The sequence below is a fragment of the Melozone crissalis genome, unplaced genomic scaffold (assembly GCF_028551555.1).
Source record: "Melozone crissalis strain CALT ecotype California unplaced genomic scaffold, PUWL_Pcris_2 ptg000029l_1, whole genome shotgun sequence".
NCBI classification, from domain to species: domain Eukaryota; kingdom Metazoa; phylum Chordata; class Aves; order Passeriformes; family Passerellidae; genus Melozone; species Melozone crissalis.
The window spans coordinates 14,235,994-14,255,000 of NW_026535807.1; the positions used below are offsets into that span (position 1 = coordinate 14,235,994).

The following is a 19,007-nucleotide window of genomic DNA, read 5'->3' on the forward strand; positions in this document are numbered from 1 at the left end:
AGCTGGGGCTGGCTCAGCTCCGGGCACTGGGGCAGCGCTTGGCTGCAGCAAGGAAGGAGTGAATCTGACAGAACACTGCTGTGCCCACTGCAGGCCCTCCCCCCGTGCCCGCAGCATCACCCCTTGTCAGGAGGACGCACTGGGACAGGGATCGATGGGCTGGGAAGAAGCTGAGCTACACAAATGCACTTTATCGATCCATCGAACCCACCTGCTGGGAAACAAACCCCCCCATTTACAGCCCAGAGCACTTCAGTGGCCAGTGGGACACACAGGGAGTGGGGGGAGGCTGCCAAGGGCACAGGGCCCCATCGCAGTGCACCAGGGCTGCCTTCCCTGCCACCCCCCTCGGGGGAAGCTGGGGCACGGAGCCGTCACTTTGAGGTTGTTTCAAGCCAGCCGGCTTCCTCTGTAGAGCCGAAGAGGGAATGTCACAGGCCATGGAGAATCCCTGGAGCCCCAGTGATGCTCGGCAGCCCGGCACAGACACTGTCAAGCTGGGCCACGCCTGCCACCTGGTGGAACGGCCCGGCCACTCTGGCACGGTCCCCAAGCCCTGCGGTCCCGGTCCTGATGCAGGAATGGGGGCATTCCCCAGCGTGGCTCATCCCAAGCCAGGCACCCCTCAAAAATGGGGCAGCAGCCTGACAGTGCAACAGGGGCAGAGGTGCAGCTAGAGCAGCCGGCAAAGCAGGATTCACCCATTCCAAAAAGCAGCCAGAGGATGCTGGCCTCGACCCCCCAAAGGGCTTTGCACCAAGCATGAATGGTGAAGCTGCTCCTGCTTCATCCTACCCCTTCCTACACCCACCGGGACAGCAGGAGAGCCCACTGCTGGCTCAGCTGTGTGTGAAGGCTGAGCAAGACCCCACAACCCCACAGCTAACAGCACCAGCAGAGCTCAGGGCTGAGATGGGCTCTGATTATCCTGGCTCTTGTGAAGAGGAGCATGAACAAGGCACAGCACAGCAGAGAACAGAAAGGCAGTCACGGGACAGCTGCAGGACACCTCTGGGGAACCTCATCCTCCCAGCACCCCGCCTGCAGCTCCCCCACAGCACCGAGGCAGCCCAGAGGAAGCTGAGGTGGGGCACAGGAACCTTCCCAGAGGTGCCACACGTCACCCCCCCCCCCCCGCCCACCAAAGGGCCAGCAGGTAGCACCCAGGGCTCTGGGCAAGTGCAGACACTGCTGCTGCACTTCTGCTCCCACAGTGATGGCAAGAAGGGCTGCAGAGAGATCTGATGCTGCACCAGCCACCATCCAGGCTGGAGCTGTGAGAAAGATGCTGAGAACAAGGCACAGCACAGAGATGAAGGAAGGAGGGGAGTGGAGAGCTGCATGGAACGGAGACTCCCGGATGAAGTCTCATCAGGGAAGAAGCAGAATGACAGAAAGGACAAGTAGCATTGGCAACTTAATTCTTCATTCACCCACCGAGAAACAGAAATAGGATATTTTTTGGATGTATTTCATTTGGAAATGAGCCAAATTGGCAACTAGAATCAAAGTCTTCAAAAAGTCTATACAAAGATGTATCATACAAAATGTACAGGAAAATTCTCCAAAAAAACACAGACAGACAATACAACAAAAGGAGAGCAGAGACAGTTTGAAAGCACAGCTAACAGGTCCTGCTGCTGCTCCAGGGGGCAGGAGCGGCACCTGGACAACATGCTAGAACACAGAATACATTACACTATATACACAACCATACAAAGATCAGCCATCCCCTTTGGTCTAACCAGGAGCTCTCCAGCATGAAGTTGAGTCAGTTCAAACAATCTGCTCACAGAAGTGTTTGTTACATGCTGAGCAGGGAACAACGTCCAAGGGAATGAAATGGTCAACTCTAAACCAAAGCCAGCATACAGCCAGGTCACCAAGGCTACAGAGTTTAACAGTCAGTTCTTGCTAACAAGAAGTGCTCTGCAGGCAGGGGTCACTCCATCTCCGTGAAGCGAGCGAACATGGCTTTCCGCACCGCGTCTTTGTACGAATCCGCCGTGGAGACGCCGTAGGAGCTGCCCTTGGCTCCCAAGCCAGCTCCTCTCATTCGTACCTGGGCCTGCAAGGGAAGACACACACTTCAGCTCTGCAGTGAGGGGCCAAACCACCACGAGGGCACCACCAAAAATCCCATCAATCCACCCAGCTTCCCTGGGGATCTCTACAGCCATAAATACCACCATGGACACCAAGAGACTGGAGCACACGTAATACCCCATACCTCACACTACTCTGGCCCCAGTCCAACTGTGCAGAACAGCTCCTAACAGCACAAGATGGAGCACAGGCAAAGCCAGGAAAGGCAATAACTGGAGGGAGGGCAGCCCACTCAGGCCACAGTGCCCCAGGAGTCAGATGCCAAAGGGAGGAAGGCACAGCCATGCCTCTGCTTCAGCATGCAATGGGACAAACATGAGCAGGGGCCAACATAAACAGAGGCAGCTTTGCAGCGGCTGGCAGTTTATTCCTTCAGAGCTCTTCAGCAGCAAGTGCTTCTGGTTAAACAAGAAAAAAAAAAAGGCACCAAACCTCCTCAAGGAGACATCCCTCTTTACTTACCTCAATGGGTGCTGTGATGCCCTGACACTTCCTTCCCAAGCCTGAACCTTCCCTCCAGCCCATGGCCTGCAGCATCTTGTTCCCGATATTACTGTTGTCAAGGCCATCTTTGGTGGGCTGCTCATAATTCCTGCAGGAAGAAGAGAAGAGTTAACTAACAAGCCACCCTCACTGCTCATGGTGCACTGAGGCAGCTGCTGAGGAGCTCTCAGATACGTACACTGTGCCTGCATCGTAGACCTTCTTGCGCTTGGGCTCCGGTGGCTCGGGGATGCCGTACTTTTCCCGCCTCTCAGCTGCTCTGTCTCTGTACTTCATCTACACAAAACAACCACAGTTAGCATGCATTTCAAGACACTTTTGTTCAGCTTTGAGCTATGGGAGTCAGATGAATGCCTGCTACTACAGAATGCTGTACACTGCAGCCCACTAATTCTAGAGCCAAAGACCCAAGCCCCTGGAGCATCATCTGAACCAGCACTGGGGTAAGAAGAGACTTGCAGGTTTCTAGCCCCAGCCTGGCAGCCCCAAGCTAGAGGTGGAATGAGCCTCCCATGCTAAGCCAGATCTGTGGGACACAGGACACTTCTCTCCATCTAACAGGGCAGCTCTGAACCTTGACTGGAAAAGGGGTTGGCTTACAAGGATTATCTCCACTGACGTGTGTCAGGATAAGGAGAGCTCAACAGATCACCTGCACAGGTTTTCCATTAGCTACTCATCTGCTCATCTCAACACTGACCTCTCTCTCACGCAGCTCCAAGGCTTCAAGTTCCTGCTCGGAAAGCTTCGATCTCCTGTAGATATCCATGTTTTGCTGAAACAAGAAGAGAGATTCACTGTAACAACATGAAATCTACAACAGTTCTTCTTAAATGAAGTAGCTGACTTTTGGGAGAGCAAAAATCCACCTGCTGATTTTTGCTTTAAGAAAAACACTTCTCCAAACAGCACCATGCCTCATGGTTTTTGGTTTACACACCTAATTAGGACAACCCCAGTGTTTTCCTCACTATACAGTGTAACTACCTTGTGCAAGTCAGACAGCTGCTGGTGACGAATAAGAGCATCTTTGTTTGGGAACTGCCTTCTACACAGCAGACAAGCCATCTTCTTCCAGTCAGTCAGTTTCTCTTCCTCATTCTCCATTCTTTCCAGCAAGTCCTCATCGTTATCGCTGTCACCACTGTAGGCAGCCACAAGGCCACGCTGAAAAGCAAAGACAGCATTAGGGGAGTGCAATGGCGCCAGAGTTCAGAGAGCACAAAGAGGGAACAAAGGCTGCAGATGTGTATCACAGGAGGAACAGCATGCTCTTATTACTTAGGATGAAATCACAGAATGCCTGAGGTTGGAGAGGACCACTGGAGGTCATCCAGTCCAACCCTCCTGATTAAGCAGGGTCCGCCACTAGCACATACTGCTCAGGACTGTGTCCTGATGACCTCTGAGCATCTCTAGGAAAGGAGACTCCAGAGTCTCTCTAGGAAACCTTCCAGTGCTAGCTCCTTTTCTCATGTTCCCCTGGGTCAGGGATTCCTAAGGGCTGGCCTTGGCAGTGAAGACTGAAACAAACGTGTTAAGTAGTTCAGCGTTCTCTGCCACCTTTGTTGCAGGGTCCCTCAAGCCACCCTCACTAGGTGTATTTAGTACTGGGCCCACACTTGTGAGTACTGCAACTCACAAGGAGTACATACCACACCAACTGCAAGACAGTTCCCATTAGCCAAACAATACTTCTAAGTACAGCCTATGCAGAAACCTCAAAACCCCAAGTGACCTCAAGGCTAAGAAGAATCACAGCCGTCCTCAGTGTATGTCAGTCACCCAACCTACTGCACCTGGACCACATCGCTGCAATCATCAGCACCACTTTTTACAGGTAATGCCATGGAAATCCAGGTTTGAAAGCAAGTTTTGGCTAGAGATCCTCTACCATACTCACCTTTAGTGGATTTTCATCATCTCCATTTTTCAACACCTCTGGCAAGATCTGCTGTCGCTCAGACAGAGCTCCCTGGATGAGACAAGAATGCCATGAGCACAGAGCTCTCTGTCACAGGAACCCCAGCACACACCACTGCCAGCACCTTCACCTTTTTCTCAAAGAGGGCAAAGCCTGCATCTGCAGCTGCTGACTCCTTCCGCTCCTCCTCCCTGGTACTCAGTGGCTGGAAGCTGTTCTTGAAGTTCTCTTTCTGCTTGTTCAAACTCTTTGCCCAGCGCTCCATGTCTTTAGCAATCTGAAATGCAGAGTGTTTTGTTCACACAGCTCCTCTCAAAGCTATCAATCTCTAATGACACCCGTTCAATCTCACATGCAGTTTCAGAACAAGTCAACCCACTACCTTTTATTTTTAAACCACAGAACACTGGATGCAGTGCAGGTGTTTCCCTGTATACAGCGTTCAAAGATAACACAGCTTGCTGCTTTTACTGTACAAACCCTTCTTATCAAGCTAATCCTCTATGTGATGGCTCAGTTATACTCCCACTGATCCTGGCAGCATTCCATAAGCACTCCTATGCAGAGCTTATTTCTGCACTGAAGCCTTGCCAACTCCACCTCTCCTCAGCCCCCTACAGTGCCTGCAAATTGAAGGCATGCACCCCACTGAATAACCTAGGATTTCCTTTCTCATGAGAAAGGAGAAATATCCCATTCCACAGAGAAGATTTCATCCCAGTAATGAACACATTCTGTCTTTTACCTGTTGGGCTGTTTTACTTTTAGGCTTCTCTTTCTTCTCTTTGACTTCTTTGGTGGTGGTTGTGGTAGCTGTCTGTTGGTACGTGACACCCTCTGCTGCAGGCATGTAGGTCTCCTTTTCGCCATCCCAGTACAGGTACTGCTGGGTTAAGGCATTGTAGTAATACTGCCAGAGGAAAGGAGAAGCAGGCAGTTAAACACCTCACACAAGCTCAGTGTCCACGGGAGAACCCAAACAAGCTGATTCACACTACTGCACCACACGGGAAGGCGTTTTGTAGAGTCCAAACAAGTTTTGCAGACTCCACAGAGGAGTCGAAAGGCAGGAAGTGGCTGAAGCCTCTGTCCCCAAACACAGGTGGTTCTGCCCAACAGCACTATGGAGAATCTTTTGCTTCTCCCAAGAGACGACCCACCAGAGCCCAGAGCTGGGTGCACTTTGCTGGGCACTCCGCAACGAAATAGCTCAGTTATAGTGGCTGTGACAAGTGCTAATCCTATATGGGCCAAATGTGGAGGAAAATTAAGGAAAAGGAGAGAAGAATGCAGGGCTATACCAGAGGGAAATCAAGTCCCAGCCCTACACACACTGCTGAGAGTTATCTGCAACATTTGGTATGTTGTGCACTTCAAATGTCATTCGTATGATGAGAGATAGGAAACTAATGGACCTTAACAGTTAAGACATGTGGGAAGAACTTGCGTTTACCTGGGAATTAGGATCATAGTAGAGCCCTGTTATAGGATCATAATAATATCCTGAAGATTCATCATATTGGTAGGTGGAAGTATCAGGGACAGCTGTAAAAAAATTAAAGCGTGGGACATGGTCGTTCCAGACGAATTCAGACAGGTATCTTTCTACATTTCAGGTAAAATTCGGAGATTATAGCAGCCACAACGGCAGACACGTCTGTAAAGGGCTCATGCAGCCAACGCTCTCCAGGGGCAGCTTCACCATGACAGGGTGATGGAGCACATGGCCAAAGCTGAGCTTTATTGCTACAGTGACAGAAACCGGTCCCCAAGAGCAGCTCCCGAGCACTTACCGTACTTGGTTCCAGGCACTACGCCAGTCGGAGGAGCTGCCTGTGCCTGAGTGCTAGTGGTAGGTGGTGCTGATTGTGTCTGAAAAAAACCCAAACCACAACCCTCAATTAGAAAATCTGTCACCAAGAAAACAAGGACAGCGAGCCAAGGCGTGAGCAGCGCACCCTACGCGTACGACAGCTAACTCCTCCTCACCAGCATGCTTGGCACTCACCTTTAGCAAAGAACAAAACCATTCCAAAGAAATGGCAGGTGACTTATGACCGCAAGCACTGTGACTAACCCACGGACACTCAGAAGCTTTGCTGTACCACCCACTTAAAAAAATCAAAGGCTACAGCTAAGCCACATATGCCAGGCTTTGAAAGCAAGGACTCATCAGTGCTGCAATTACCGGAGAGTCAGGTGAGTTTGTCTGCTGATTATACAGCTGAGGACTCTGGGACACGACTGCAGCTGTGGTTGTAGTGACCGGAGCTCCTGCCAAAAGAGAACAGCGATGCATAAGCCAACTAATTTGTAAAACTACTGCATCCTAGGGCTAAAATTACTTTGTTTATAGTTTCAGCTACTAATTCCAGCTCCAGCAGCCAAACAAGGCAGTAAACGTTCTAAAGGAGATAGATACACAGTATCTTCTACCCAGACAAGGAATAGTTTCCTTTTCAGGAGGAAACATTCTGCTCCCAAAGTCAGCAATTCCTGGCCTCTACAGCTCTTAGTGCTGAACATTTACTAGAGGTGCTTACACTGCTAGCATAAGTTCAAAGCCTTTGTCAATAGTCTGAATCGAAGGCTTCTCTCTCATCTTGCACGAGAGATTCCACTTCAACAAATCTGCTACAGCTCTCCAGTAATGCATCCTCATTCAGACATCCTGAGAGCAAAATGAGCCAAGTCTTCTGTGCAGCCAAACAACAAAATACTACTGCAAAATTATAATTACAAACAACTGCTTCTAAGATGCTGGAAGCACTACCTGATATGGTAGCTGTGTCCGTGTCCAACACTCCTCCCTGATTTTGGTAGTACTGCTGATAATCCTGGGAATACTGTAAAGGGAAATGAATGACAACACAAGGTGAGTAATCTGCATACCCGAATTATGACAACCTACTGCTTAGAGCACAATTTCTACTACTAACCTGAGCATACTGTGAGTATCCCTCCTGTCCTGACTGGAGATAGCTGTAGTCAAGGGTGCTGCCCTCTCCAGTCTGTGGCTGAAATTCAAGAAGGTAATATTTGTCAGCGAGGGGTAAACAACTGTATTAAATAATTTCATGCACCCTAGTGCCTAGGCTCCAAACTGATTGTGTGTGGATCAGATCTGTCATGGCTGAATCTGCCATCAAACGACTGAACCAAGCAGGTGGCCAGCAGGGCAATTACACGGTCTGCATTTTAATTTTCAGGAAAGCAGGACTATGAGTAGCAGTCTCCAAATCATACCTGGGTGGATGACCACTGAGCTGCAGCAATGGCTGTACTTGCCACAGAGAAGGCGCTGACTCTGTTACCGTCTGGGAGAAGCAGGTCTCTGCAATCACAAAAATCAGGCACCTGAGTAAGTTCTGCTTTTTACTGAAGTGTCTCCCTATGCAAGGAGGTGGAGTGTGCCCTCACACATGGATTTCTTGGCAGTTATAAAACATTCAGAATGTTTTATAACCCGAGCCAAAACATTGCTTGGCAAGTAAAGGAACTTCAGGTTCATTGTTGTAGAGTCGGTAACAAGTCAGAAGGTCTCCAAGGAAACAAATGTGCTGTGCACACAAACAGTTACAGTGTTATCTTCAGAGGATGGAAGCAGGGGTGTGGGGAACACTGCTTTGACTCTCCTGGTACACAGTGAAGAGCAGGATGCATGCAACACAAGTGACTTATGGGAAGCAAAACTTTGGAGTTGGAATAAGCTTAATAAAAGCGTGGGTGACAAGAAGAAACTATCCAATGTAAAGGGAAGGAGTGAATATTTGAATGAAAAAAAAAGCAAAAACTGAAAATGCAACTGACTGCTATCACACTCACTTTCTGGCACTCTTTGCAAAGTCAACACCAATTGTTTTGCCATCAATTTTTAGCGGCGGCTGAAGACTTTGTAAAATCTGTAGCAGTTGAGAAGCATCCTACAAAAAAAAATACTCATTATTATGAAGGGCAGTTTACTGAGGGGGATCCATAAGTCCCCCAAACTCCACCTTTTCATGTAGAGCCACTGAAAAGAGCTAAAGATGTAAAAACACCTCCATCTCCCCACATCACACACGTGCAGAAGAGCACAGTGAGACCCCTGTGACCCCATGTGAAAATACTGAGCCTTTCCCTGGGTCACATAGTATTAAATATGTTCCAGAAGCTTAGCTTCATCAAGACACACACTACTCCAAATGGAACAGCAAAAACTGAGATTAGGCACCTGTTTTAATCCAACCCTTTCCTCTGATTAAAGCAGATCCAAACAGATCACACTGCTGCTTGAGTTTCATGTACAGACTCAATGAATCATTCAGGCTGGAAAGGACCTTTAAAATCATTCAATCCAATGGTTAACCCAGCCAGCACTATGTCACATCCAGGAACAGAGATTCACTGCCCTTCATAGACCTCATGCCAGCACATGACCTCCCTGAAACTTAGGAGGCTTCTCTCGTATCTCTGAAATTTCCTGCGTTTCAATTTATGGCTACTCCCTTTTGTCCTCTCTTTGAGAATGTTTCTGCTGTCCTTACACCCTCCCACTGGATGCTGCTAAGAAGAGCAACATCTGCCTCCTCCTCTCTTCTCCAGGTGGAAGAAGCCTAACTCTATGCACGTGTTCCCACACTGTATGCCCCAGATCTTGGAATCTGTCAAAGTATGATCCCACAGCAGTACTTCTGCAATCAAAGCACGAAGCTAAGCTGCAATTCAGAACAGAACTCTGCTACCAAAATAGATTTTCAACCTGCTCCCAACGTCCCACCACCTTTCAAACTGCAGCTACATATTATCAGCTTTGACACACTGCATCCATCAACACTCCTTGAAGGGGGACAGTCCTAGAGACAGCTCAGGGCTCTAAATGCTGCAATGCAGAGAAGAAGGTTAAGCAGCTGATTCTCTCCAGAACACCAGTAAAGTCCTCACCATGGCAGAAGACAGCTGCACAAACGCAAAGCCTCTGTTCTGCTGAGTCTGCTTGTCTTTGATGAGACGAATATTATTGACTGCCAGAGAGGCATAGGGAGACAAGGCAGTCATGATGGATTCCACCACTGTGTGAGGAGCAATGTTTCGAAGAATGATGGCTGAGGAGAAAAAGGATGACATTAGCAGTGCTCACCATGGCTTTGCAGAGTGTTTCAAGTCCTTCAGCTGGCAGGCTGAGGTACAGAAAGGATTTTTGGTATGTGTGTTTACGTTTCACATTCTAGAGTAAGTCAAAGATCACTTACTATCACAGTAATAATCCACAGACTGAACGGCTTCTGCTGCCCCAGGTGGCACCTCCTGTTCTGAATCTTTGTATGAAGAGAAAATATTTCAGTCAGGACATGGTTCATTCACTTCAAGCTCAGCATTTCATAAGCCAGTCTAGAACCTACATGGAACTGGTTCCTAAATAGGCCAGAGAGTTTCCCACAAACTGGACATGAAAGAGATGATGGTAACGTACCAAACTTGTCTGCTCCACAGCGGAAGCATTTGAGCCTCCTCCTGAAGTTGTAAAGGCAGCACTGAGACAAACAAGAGAAGCCCAGTAAGAATTTGGGTAATTTTAGTAATGCTGCATTTGCTGTACACTAACAAAACCCAGACATTCACACAAAGTAACACAACAAAGACACACCCACCAGAATAATCCAGAACATCAAAAGCCACCCTTATCTGCACCACAGCTGCTTTCCAGAACATCCCAGCTACTTTTTCCCTACTCATCCCACATCAGTTATTTTAACTGATGTAGTCTTTGTCTTACAATCCCAAGTGTAGTTACAACGCAGTCACTAAAAGCAGTGTTAGAAGGGAACACATGCTGGGGAATAATTTAACTTTATGGGGAGCAGGAGCAGGTTTGATTTAGGTGTCACTTTCTTTAAACCACTGAGCAAGCAGTGAGCTCTAGAGCAAGACAAACTCTCACAGAAACATGTGTTGTACCTTGTTGCAGAGCCAATCCTCAAATTTAGGCCTTGGGTTGCTGTAGTGCATTGCAATCTGCTTCCCTTGGATCACCAGCTTTTTCTGCAAAAAAAGTGGTTTCAATTATTCCTGTATCAAGACACACACGTCCATTTTCCCATGGCAGAGCACCCTTCGGAGGAATCAGTGCTCCTGAATTAAATGGACAACATATGGGGAGGATGTGGAGGACAACCACCGCCACCTACACCCTGCCCATCCAATCCTGCAGAGAGGAGGACGAGGGCAGTAAGAGAATGGGATGTGGAGCAAAGATAAACAGAATCAGGGAGTGTAGAAAAAGCTGCCAAACACTAAACGCTGACATGGAACCAGAAAGTGTCTCGAATGAGACAGAGTCCTAATCTGCTGCATTCAGATTAACACATTTCTAGGAGTCTCTTTGCCCCCACATTTCTATTCACTTCTGGTATAGCACTGTGAGACTTTTTAAACATGTCCTTAGGTGACTGCTTCACTTCGTCCCCTACTCCAAACACCCCAGACCTTTTAACCACATTTGGATTTACTTTTCCAAGCACACTTCAGAAGTGTCCCCTTGAAAATACAGTAATTCCTCCCAAAGGGAACCTGCTTAGACTTCTTGAAGGCTGGATTACAAGTGCCATCAACTGAAACATAACTCAAGAGTGGTTTCATTTGACGACTGCATCAGTTCAATTGGAAGCCTGCACAAGAGGTTTGTGTTCTTCATTCAGGCAAGAGGTCTCCAAAATGAGTAACTAGATTGCACGTGAAGCTTCTCCAGGGGTAGGAAAAGTTCATAATGCTTTCAGCATGTCCTCTCACTCTGACTTCAGAGGAGTTAGGAATTTACAGCTATTAAGAAGCCTTGACTCTCAGCCTCACGCTTTGCCAAGCGTGGGTATGCAGAAGGACCTTTCAAAATATGGCTCTCAACATATTTTGGTCAAACAGGTGGAAGCACATGTGAGGAAGTGCATATTAGAGGCCACACCCCAGACACTGCAACGGCAGAACCATTTTTATAGCAGGTTGGCTTTCTGCAGAGTATCAGTGTCAGGACCAGTGGCTTTTCTGATAACAGGGTCTGACACAGATCTAGCACGTAGCATGAATAAGGCTCTCACATTCTGCACGACTGAACAGGGCAAAGCCATTGCTCCTACCGGCAGGAGGGAGGGTTGGAGGGCCCAGCACTCACTGGATGTGCACACATAGAAACAAGGCTGCTGGCATAGTTGCAATACATCGTTCTGTCATCTAACAGGCAGCAACCCGGCTGCTGGGGACAGGCTATGTTTTCCCTACTACTAAGGTGGTTGCTTACTGGAGTGAATTTGAGTGTATTTCAATAAATTATGCATCAGTATAGCTTTGTATATATTAAAAAAAATTAATTTCTGAAAATATGCTCAGCATTAATTTCTTGGTGTTGGTCTATCCCCAATAGCCACCTGCCCTACTGAGCAGCATGTCAGGAAACAAAATTTGAAAGCTGCTCTCTGGCTGGGGATGTCATCCATAGTGTGGGACATATGAAACACTATTCCAGCACAAGGCATGACAACTTCCATCTGCTGGAACTGTCATGAATCCCATGATGGTGCCGTTTCTTTATTATAACATCAACAGAGCAGAAAACCAGTCATAATGTTGTCATAGGACTGCTGCATCAAATATTCAGGTGCAGGAAAAAAAAATCTGTAATTTGACACTTTGCTCACTTTGAGAATATTTTCAAATTCTGTTGTTAAAATAGGTTATGAACCTCAAAGCAGTGAAAGCAAGTGAAACTGTTTGCAGGGCTACAGGAAAATCTCACAGGAAAACAAACCAGAGGATTCTTACTGCATTTTGGCTCCTTATCAAGTCATAGTAACAATAAAGCCAAAATACAGTGTCTAACACATGTGAGATCTCACTGTCTGCCTAATTTAGTTGAAATGAATATGCTTTTTTCTCTATAAGAGCCAGTTCCCCCTCTTTAACTGGGGTAACAGATTATTGCCAAGAACTGACACTTCTCTTTCAGGGTTAATACCAATGCAACACAGAGACATGGTGCTTTCTCTGACAACAGAGAAGGAAACATCAAGTGGAAATAAGCTAGGATTTTTTAACGAATACTAGCCAAATCTTCATAAGCCAATTAAATGGAAACCAAGTCATTTAAAACAATGGCACCTTTTACCAAAGTAGAACTTTTTCTCTTAATTTATCTTCTATGTTACAAATTTTAATATATACAAAGCTTTTATTCTTTAAATCACTGTTATGGAACAAACCACTCCTTCCACCTCTATTTTTTCCTTTTTTTTTTTTTTCTCATTAAACTGTACAGACTTGTTCCATTTTCAGGAATATCTAGACTTGGTGAGTGAAGCAACCTGATTGGCTTCCATCCAGCTGGTAGCATCTTGAAAGTGATAAAACTCCACGAAGGCGAAACCACGGCTTACACCTAGAGACAGCATTCAGATATAGACGGGATACTTGTGTTAGTCAGTTCCTTTAAAACAGGTGCATCTCTCTCCAACTGCTTCATTACTTCATGACAAAGCAGCTTTACAAATGCGACGTCAGTCAACTGCTGGGATCTGCTCGTTATTTTGCCATGGCAAGGAACCAAGCTGCCTTAACTGGCTACATTTCACTCCATCTGAATCCATCTTTAAGGGTAACCATGCAACACACTACATACTATTAAATGGGTTTACACTATTATTACTTACCAATACCTGTTAACAAAACCCCCTGTAGACAGACTTCTTTTAACATGTTGACCAGCTATCTAAGTCTTCCAAAAAGCCACATTCCTTAGCCATGGCAAACCTTTTTTTTTTTTAATTGTATGTGCTTGCAGTTTGGGGACAATTCTGGATACTCTTTTGGGCTGGGGAAGAGGAAGGTGATGTCAAAAACTGGATTAAGAGCTCTCACCTGTCTTTCTCTTCATCAGCCTCACGTCTGCAGGCTGAGGACCTTCAAAGGACTCAATAAGCTCACGAATCTGCAGGAGATTTTGATCCAACAGTTAAAATTTTCATAGCTTGGCAGAAAGAAGTCACAGAAACCACCTACCTTGCAGTACCATGAAAGAGATACACAAAACAATGTTTTTAACAGTATCTCAAAGACAAAGAAGACATTTACTGAGAACCCAACAGGGGCTGATGAGCATCCAAGTCCGTAACTGTAATTCTCACTCAGGACACTGAATCATCCAGAACCCGAACCCCTATGATTGTGTGTTCTCAGCCACAGAACAGATTATTGGTCAGTGTTCTCATTTGGTCAGATTATTGGTCAGTGTTCTCAGTATTTGGTCACAGATCTGTGCATGATCCCAAGATTTTAAAAAGAACACTACTGGTATCCCTTTGCTCCTAGCAATGAAAAACAAGAAGCCTGCACTGCAAGGCTCCATGATCAATGTATTCCTAAGCCTCATGCTAAAGATCTCATCCTCTAGCTGACTCCCATCAGTTTTTCAAGATAAAGCAGATTTGTAAAGAATGTGTCATCCCATAAAAAGCTAAAGAAATGTCAGTTCTTCTGGTGTAACAAAGCTGCTGTGGCACAGGCAGCCTCAGCCACTGTGCAGAGGCATGGAGGAAAAACAAACACTAACAAATTCTTTAATTCTAGAGCAGAAGACACAAAGTTTTTCAGCAGCTTTCACAGAACTCAAACTATATTACATGCAACAGGGCTGCTCATCACGATAAAAACTTATCTAAAGCTGCCCATTTATATGGTGACTGGAAATAGTATCAGGTATGCAAGTGAATTTTTCTTATGAAAAAGGCAGAAAAAAAAAGAATTGTGCACACAACCAGAAGTAATGTTAATGTCACAATTCAACTCTACGTTCCAAGATGCATTGTCTACACTCTGAGTCCAGAATTAAACATTCCTATAAATTATGCTACAGTTATTGGACAACTGTAGAGCTACACCATTATCTAAGAAACAATAACTGTTCTAACGTGTTCTGTGTAATGTCTGACTGGACTGTCTCATTTGTATGCAGAAACTTACAGTTGATCCCAAACACTCACGAAAATGCTAGAGCAGTATATGGCGATTAGGAACCCTCAATATCAGGAGGGTAACAAGTAATCAACGAAAAAGCAAAGGAAAAAAAATCGCCATTGTAGAAATGATGCAAATGTATTCTCTGTGTTAGCAATTAAGGCATATACACATCGAAGGCAGAGGCGGAGTCTTGACTGGAAACAAACTGGGCTCAGCTTTTACCCCTCAAATAGCGCTTATATCTTGGTAACCAAAATAATCCAGTAAGAAGAGAAACCCTAAAAAGTTACCATAGATAAGAAACCTTAAAGCTTTAACATCTTTCAAATAAATACGTCAGACAAGCAAGCACCAAGCTCGTTAGTACTTGCTCCCTCAGCTCGGCAGCAGCCATTTTGACTCCCACAGCTGTACCCACACAAAGCAGCTTTGTGCGGGGCTGTGCTCGGCTAAGGAGCTCGGTGACTGTGTGTGACCCCATCGGTCACAAGTTCTGGCCTCGATAAAGAGCACAAAAACTGGCGATTGCCACCTCTTTGTCTCTGTCCCCCTCCCCCTCCCTGCAGTGGAGCGAAGCAGCAGAAAAAAATCAGCCTCTTCCCTCCCATACAGAAAAGCGGCAATGAGCAGATAGTTTAAAATCCACTCTTCGAAAAAACATCCGTGAAAAAACGAATATTCACAGCTCGTTCCATCTGAAAGGGACTGTTTAACATTGAACTGACCTCTATTACTTAACACTGGGAGTTTAAATGCTTTCAGGACTCAAAATGGCAGCGCGACAGCGCTGGAGAGCGGCCACCATGATGCAGCGCTCAACAAAATGGCAGCAGCCGCTCCGGCACGGCCCTGCCCGGCGGCAAGGCAGGCACGGCCCTGCCCGGCTACTCACATCGTTCTCCGTGACCGTGATGGGGAGCCCACGCAACATGATGGTCTTGCTTTCTTTCTCATCGTTAATATCGTTCCTGTAGTCGTGCTCGCCGTAGTCGCCATCGGAATGGTACCCGTCCTCCGACTTGTCGCTGTTCCTGCGCTCCCGCTCCCTCTGGAAGCCAGCGGCCAGGGTTAGGAACCGCGATTCCCCGCGGTGTCCCCACAGTGCCACACGAACGGACGGTGACACCGACACCGCCCGCCGGCCCGGGGCTGCTCCGCACGACCCCGGGCAGCGCTCCGGGCTCCAACCCGCTCCCAGCGCCCTCCGCCCCGCAGTACCGGCCCCCGGCCCCGCTCACCTCGGGGCTATCATAATCGCGGCTGTCGTAGTCTCTATCATAATCTCGGCTATCGCGACTGTCGTAGTCTCGGCAATCCCGGCTATCGTAGTCCCGGCAATCGTAGTCTCGGCTATCCCGGCTATCGTAGTCGCGGCAATCTCGGCTATCGTAGTCTCGGCAATCGCGGCTGTCGCGACTGTCGTAGTCTCGGCAGACCCGGCTGTCTCGGCTGTCGTAGTCCCGACTGTCGTAGTCGCGGCAGTCTCGGCTATCGCGGCTGTCGTAGTCTCGGCTGTCGTAGTCTCTGCTATCGTAGTCGCGATAGTCATCGTAGCGGTCACCGCGGCGCTCCTCGCTGGACCTCTTGTAGTCATCCCTCCGCCGGCTGCGGGACTCCCGCTCGTCGCGGTCCTCCCTCTCCACGATGGAGCCGTAGCGGCCGCTCCGCTCCGTCCGGCTCACCCTGCGGGGCACAGCGGGCCGAGCTCAGAGCGTGAAGCGCCCGCCGCGACCCCCACCACCCGTCCTCCCGCCTCCTCCCGTCTCCCCTCGCCCTCCCGCCGCCACTCACCGCTTGTCCGAGCCCATGCCGCCGCCCAGGATCCGCAGGCACCCGGCACAGCACGATCCGGCACCACACGCCAAGCACACCCGCACAGTCCCTCTCGCTGCCTCGCCACAAAATGGCGTCTAAGGGACCGCCCGTCTTGTACCCAGCAGCCACCTCGCGCCCCGACTGGAAGCTTCCAATGGGGGCGCAGGCGCAGCGGCCGCGCAGCACGCCGGGAAATGTAGTTGGGGAGAGGCCTTGCCGCCATTAAGGGCCCAGCCGTGCGGCCTCCCCCCCATCATGGGAGCGTGATGCTTTGAGCCCCGTCCAGCATGACTCTGGACACTGCCAGGAATGGGGCAACGCAACTGCTCTGTGAAACAGCTCCCCGTGCCTCGCCGCAGTGCATTTCTTCCTCATGAACAATCCAAAACTGCTGTCAGTTGAAAGCAGTTATCCCTTGTGCTGTTACCGTGTGCCCCATCCAAAGCCCCTCTCCAGCCGACTTGGAGCCTCTTTGGGGACTGGAAGGGGCTCTTAAGTTCCTCCTGGAGTCACCTCTTCTCCACAGTGAAGAACCCCAGCTCCTCCCCCTGTCAATAGCTAAATAGTTGTCATGGCCTATGGTCCCTTTGGGGAGCACCTGCCTCAGTTAAAAGTGAATAATTTCTCTCCCAAGGGATGACATGGGGCTGCATCTCCACCTGCACTGCTTGGGCTCACATGGCCAAGCCCAGGACCTGCAAAGCCAACCAGACTTTGGCCCCAGCAACGTTGTCCTCTCCATATTCCCAGCACCAAGGTCCCCTCTGCCCCCTTCCCATGGCACCAGCACAGTCCCTGCTCCTGCACAGCTCTCCTGCCTGGACCTGGACCCTTCGGAGCATGGCAGGAGCAGGCAGAGGCTGCTGAGAGCCCCTCAAACCACATTCAATGCAGTCAGGTCCTCCTCACTGCCTGACCCTCAGTCCTGAGAGTTTGCTTGGGACCCAACAAAATATATTTAAAAATGATACACAAAATGGTGCCATCTTTATTTTTTTCAAGACAGTTTTGTTAGTCTAAGAGCATGGCGGAGTGGGGCTGGCTGGAGGGCACAGTGGGGTCAGGGTCACATCTCATCCAGGGACTGCTTGGCAGAGCAGGCCGTACAGGCAGACAGGCAGTGCAGACAGACAGGCAGTACAGACAAACAGCCAGACAGACAGGCAGTGCAGACAGACAGGCAGTGCAGGCAGACAGGCAGTGCAGACAGACAGGCAGTACAGACAAGCAGCCAGACAGACAGGCAGTGCAGACAGACAGTACAGCAGTACGGACAGACAGACAGTACAGACAGCGCAGGCACTGCAGACAGACAGGCAGTACAGGCAGTACAGACAGACAGTACAAGCAGACAGGCAGTGCAGACAGACACACAGAGAGTACAGGCAGTGCAGGCACTGCAGGCAGGCACTGCAGACAGACAGACAGACAGACAGCAGTACAGACAGTACAGGCAGTGGAGCCGAGGAGCAGGCAGCTCTGTCACAGGGTGCATGCGCTGCTGCCCGGAGGCGTCTCAGCTGTTTCCGCTGTCATCCCTGGGTGCTGCCTAAGGAAAAAGTTTCTCCTCTGGGCAGGCTGCCCGGCCAGCCTGGAGGCTCCCGGCAGCTCTCGCAGGCAGCCTGGGCAGCAGGAGCAGGTAGGACACAGCCTGTCCCCCTGTCCCCACTGCTGTCCTCAGCTGGGATGGCAGGGGCACAGCACACAGGGGTTGTCCGAGCCCCCTCCTGCCCAAATCAAAGCATTTCACTGCTCTTGAGAGCGACTGGGGGATGACATTTCGTGTCAGGTGGTGCGTGGTTGCATTGTTTCCCCTCTCATGTGTCCCTGGGGGCACAGAGCTGGCCGAGCCTTGGGGACACACTCGTGTGGATTGGGGGGTCCTGGTGAGGGGAGGTGGGGACACAGCTCCCCTGTGCTCCCCCTCGGCTCTGTGTCACTGGGCTCTTTCCACTGTGGGGTCCCTCAAGGGCTGAAGGGAGCTCAGAGGCTCTTCCACCCACCCTGAACACAGGGGCAGGATTGTGGGCAGAGGTCCCATCCCCTCCTCCAGCCCTGCTGTGGGCTGAAGGCACAGGGAAAGCAAAGCACAGCCCACTGGACTTTCCCGGAAGGGCAGCATGGCATCTCTCACCTCTCCCTCTGCTGTCCCCAAGGATTTTTCTGGGGGATTAAGGCTGTGCTGACCGGTGACAGCAGGGGGGGCTCAGTCATGGCTTCCAAGCGCCAAGCTTCCTCCTCGAAGCAGTCAAACAGCAGGGAAAAGAAACCGAAACTGGGAGAGGAGGACGACACCTGGAGCTCCACCTTGGCAACCCTGAAAACCGCTGCCAAGGAGAAGCCGCCTGCCACGATTGATGGGCTGTGCCCGCTGAGCTCCGCAGCGGGTGCCCGGGTGAGAGCAGGGCTGGGCTGCTCAGAGGGGCAGGGGGGGAGGCTTGGGGCAGTCTCAGACCAGCCCCTGCCCTGCTGACACAGGGGCAGCCCCAAATTCCCTTGCAGACCCCGTGTGTTCCCACTGGGACATTTCTGCCCCCTCTCCTTCCCCGAACGCTCCCAGGTGCCAGCCCAGGCCATGTCACTCGCTGTAGGTCTATGAGGACTATGACTGCACCCTGAACCAGACCAACATCAGTGCCAACAACAACAAGTTCTACATCCTCCAGCTCCTGGAGCA

At 49.4% G+C, this 19,007-nt stretch overlaps 2 protein-coding genes across 2 annotated transcripts in view; one reads left to right on the top strand and one right to left on the bottom strand.

Moving 5' to 3' along the window:
• Positions 1-1,409: 1,409 nt before the first annotated feature.
• Positions 1,410-16,443, bottom strand: RBM5 (RNA binding motif protein 5). The gene is made up of 24 exons (XM_054280811.1): positions 16,307-16,443; positions 15,754-16,198; positions 15,408-15,563; positions 13,418-13,487; positions 12,865-12,938; positions 10,472-10,555; positions 9,987-10,047; positions 9,766-9,831; positions 9,458-9,618; positions 8,360-8,457; positions 7,781-7,868; positions 7,474-7,551; positions 7,308-7,380; positions 6,723-6,808; positions 6,328-6,406; positions 5,988-6,079; positions 5,280-5,444; positions 4,665-4,811; positions 4,514-4,585; positions 3,598-3,777; positions 3,311-3,385; positions 2,789-2,886; positions 2,569-2,698; positions 1,410-2,068 (listed from the first exon to the last, which is right to left on the bottom strand). Exons 1-24 carry the CDS (start codon positions 16,321-16,323, stop codon positions 1,943-1,945), a joined length of 2,721 nt encoding a protein of 906 aa, XP_054136786.1. The 5' UTR covers positions 16,324-16,443; the 3' UTR covers positions 1,410-1,942.
• Positions 16,444-18,501: 2,058 nt separating this feature from the next.
• The window catches only part of PARP3 (poly(ADP-ribose) polymerase family member 3), a 3,758-nt gene continuing 3,252 nt past the window's right edge, over positions 18,502-19,007 (top strand). The window contains exons 1-2 of the mRNA XM_054281070.1: positions 18,502-18,725; positions 18,922-19,007. The exon at positions 18,922-19,007 is cut by the window's right edge and continues 40 nt beyond it. Of these exons, the coding sequence (XP_054137045.1) occupies positions 18,543-18,725; positions 18,922-19,007 (269 nt within the window). The 5' untranslated portion in view covers positions 18,502-18,542. The remainder of the gene's footprint in view (positions 18,726-18,921) is intronic.

Coding starts and splice junctions, on each gene's coding strand:
- RBM5 (XM_054280811.1), bottom strand. Junction 6,407..6,722: donor CAAACTCACCTGACTCTCCG/GTAATTGCAGCA, acceptor GGTTTTTTTCAG/ACACAATCAGCACCACCTAC. Junction 2,887..3,310: donor TGGAGCTGCGTGAGAGAGAG/GTCAGTGTTGAG, acceptor TGTTTTGTGTAG/ATGAAGTACAGAGACAGAGC.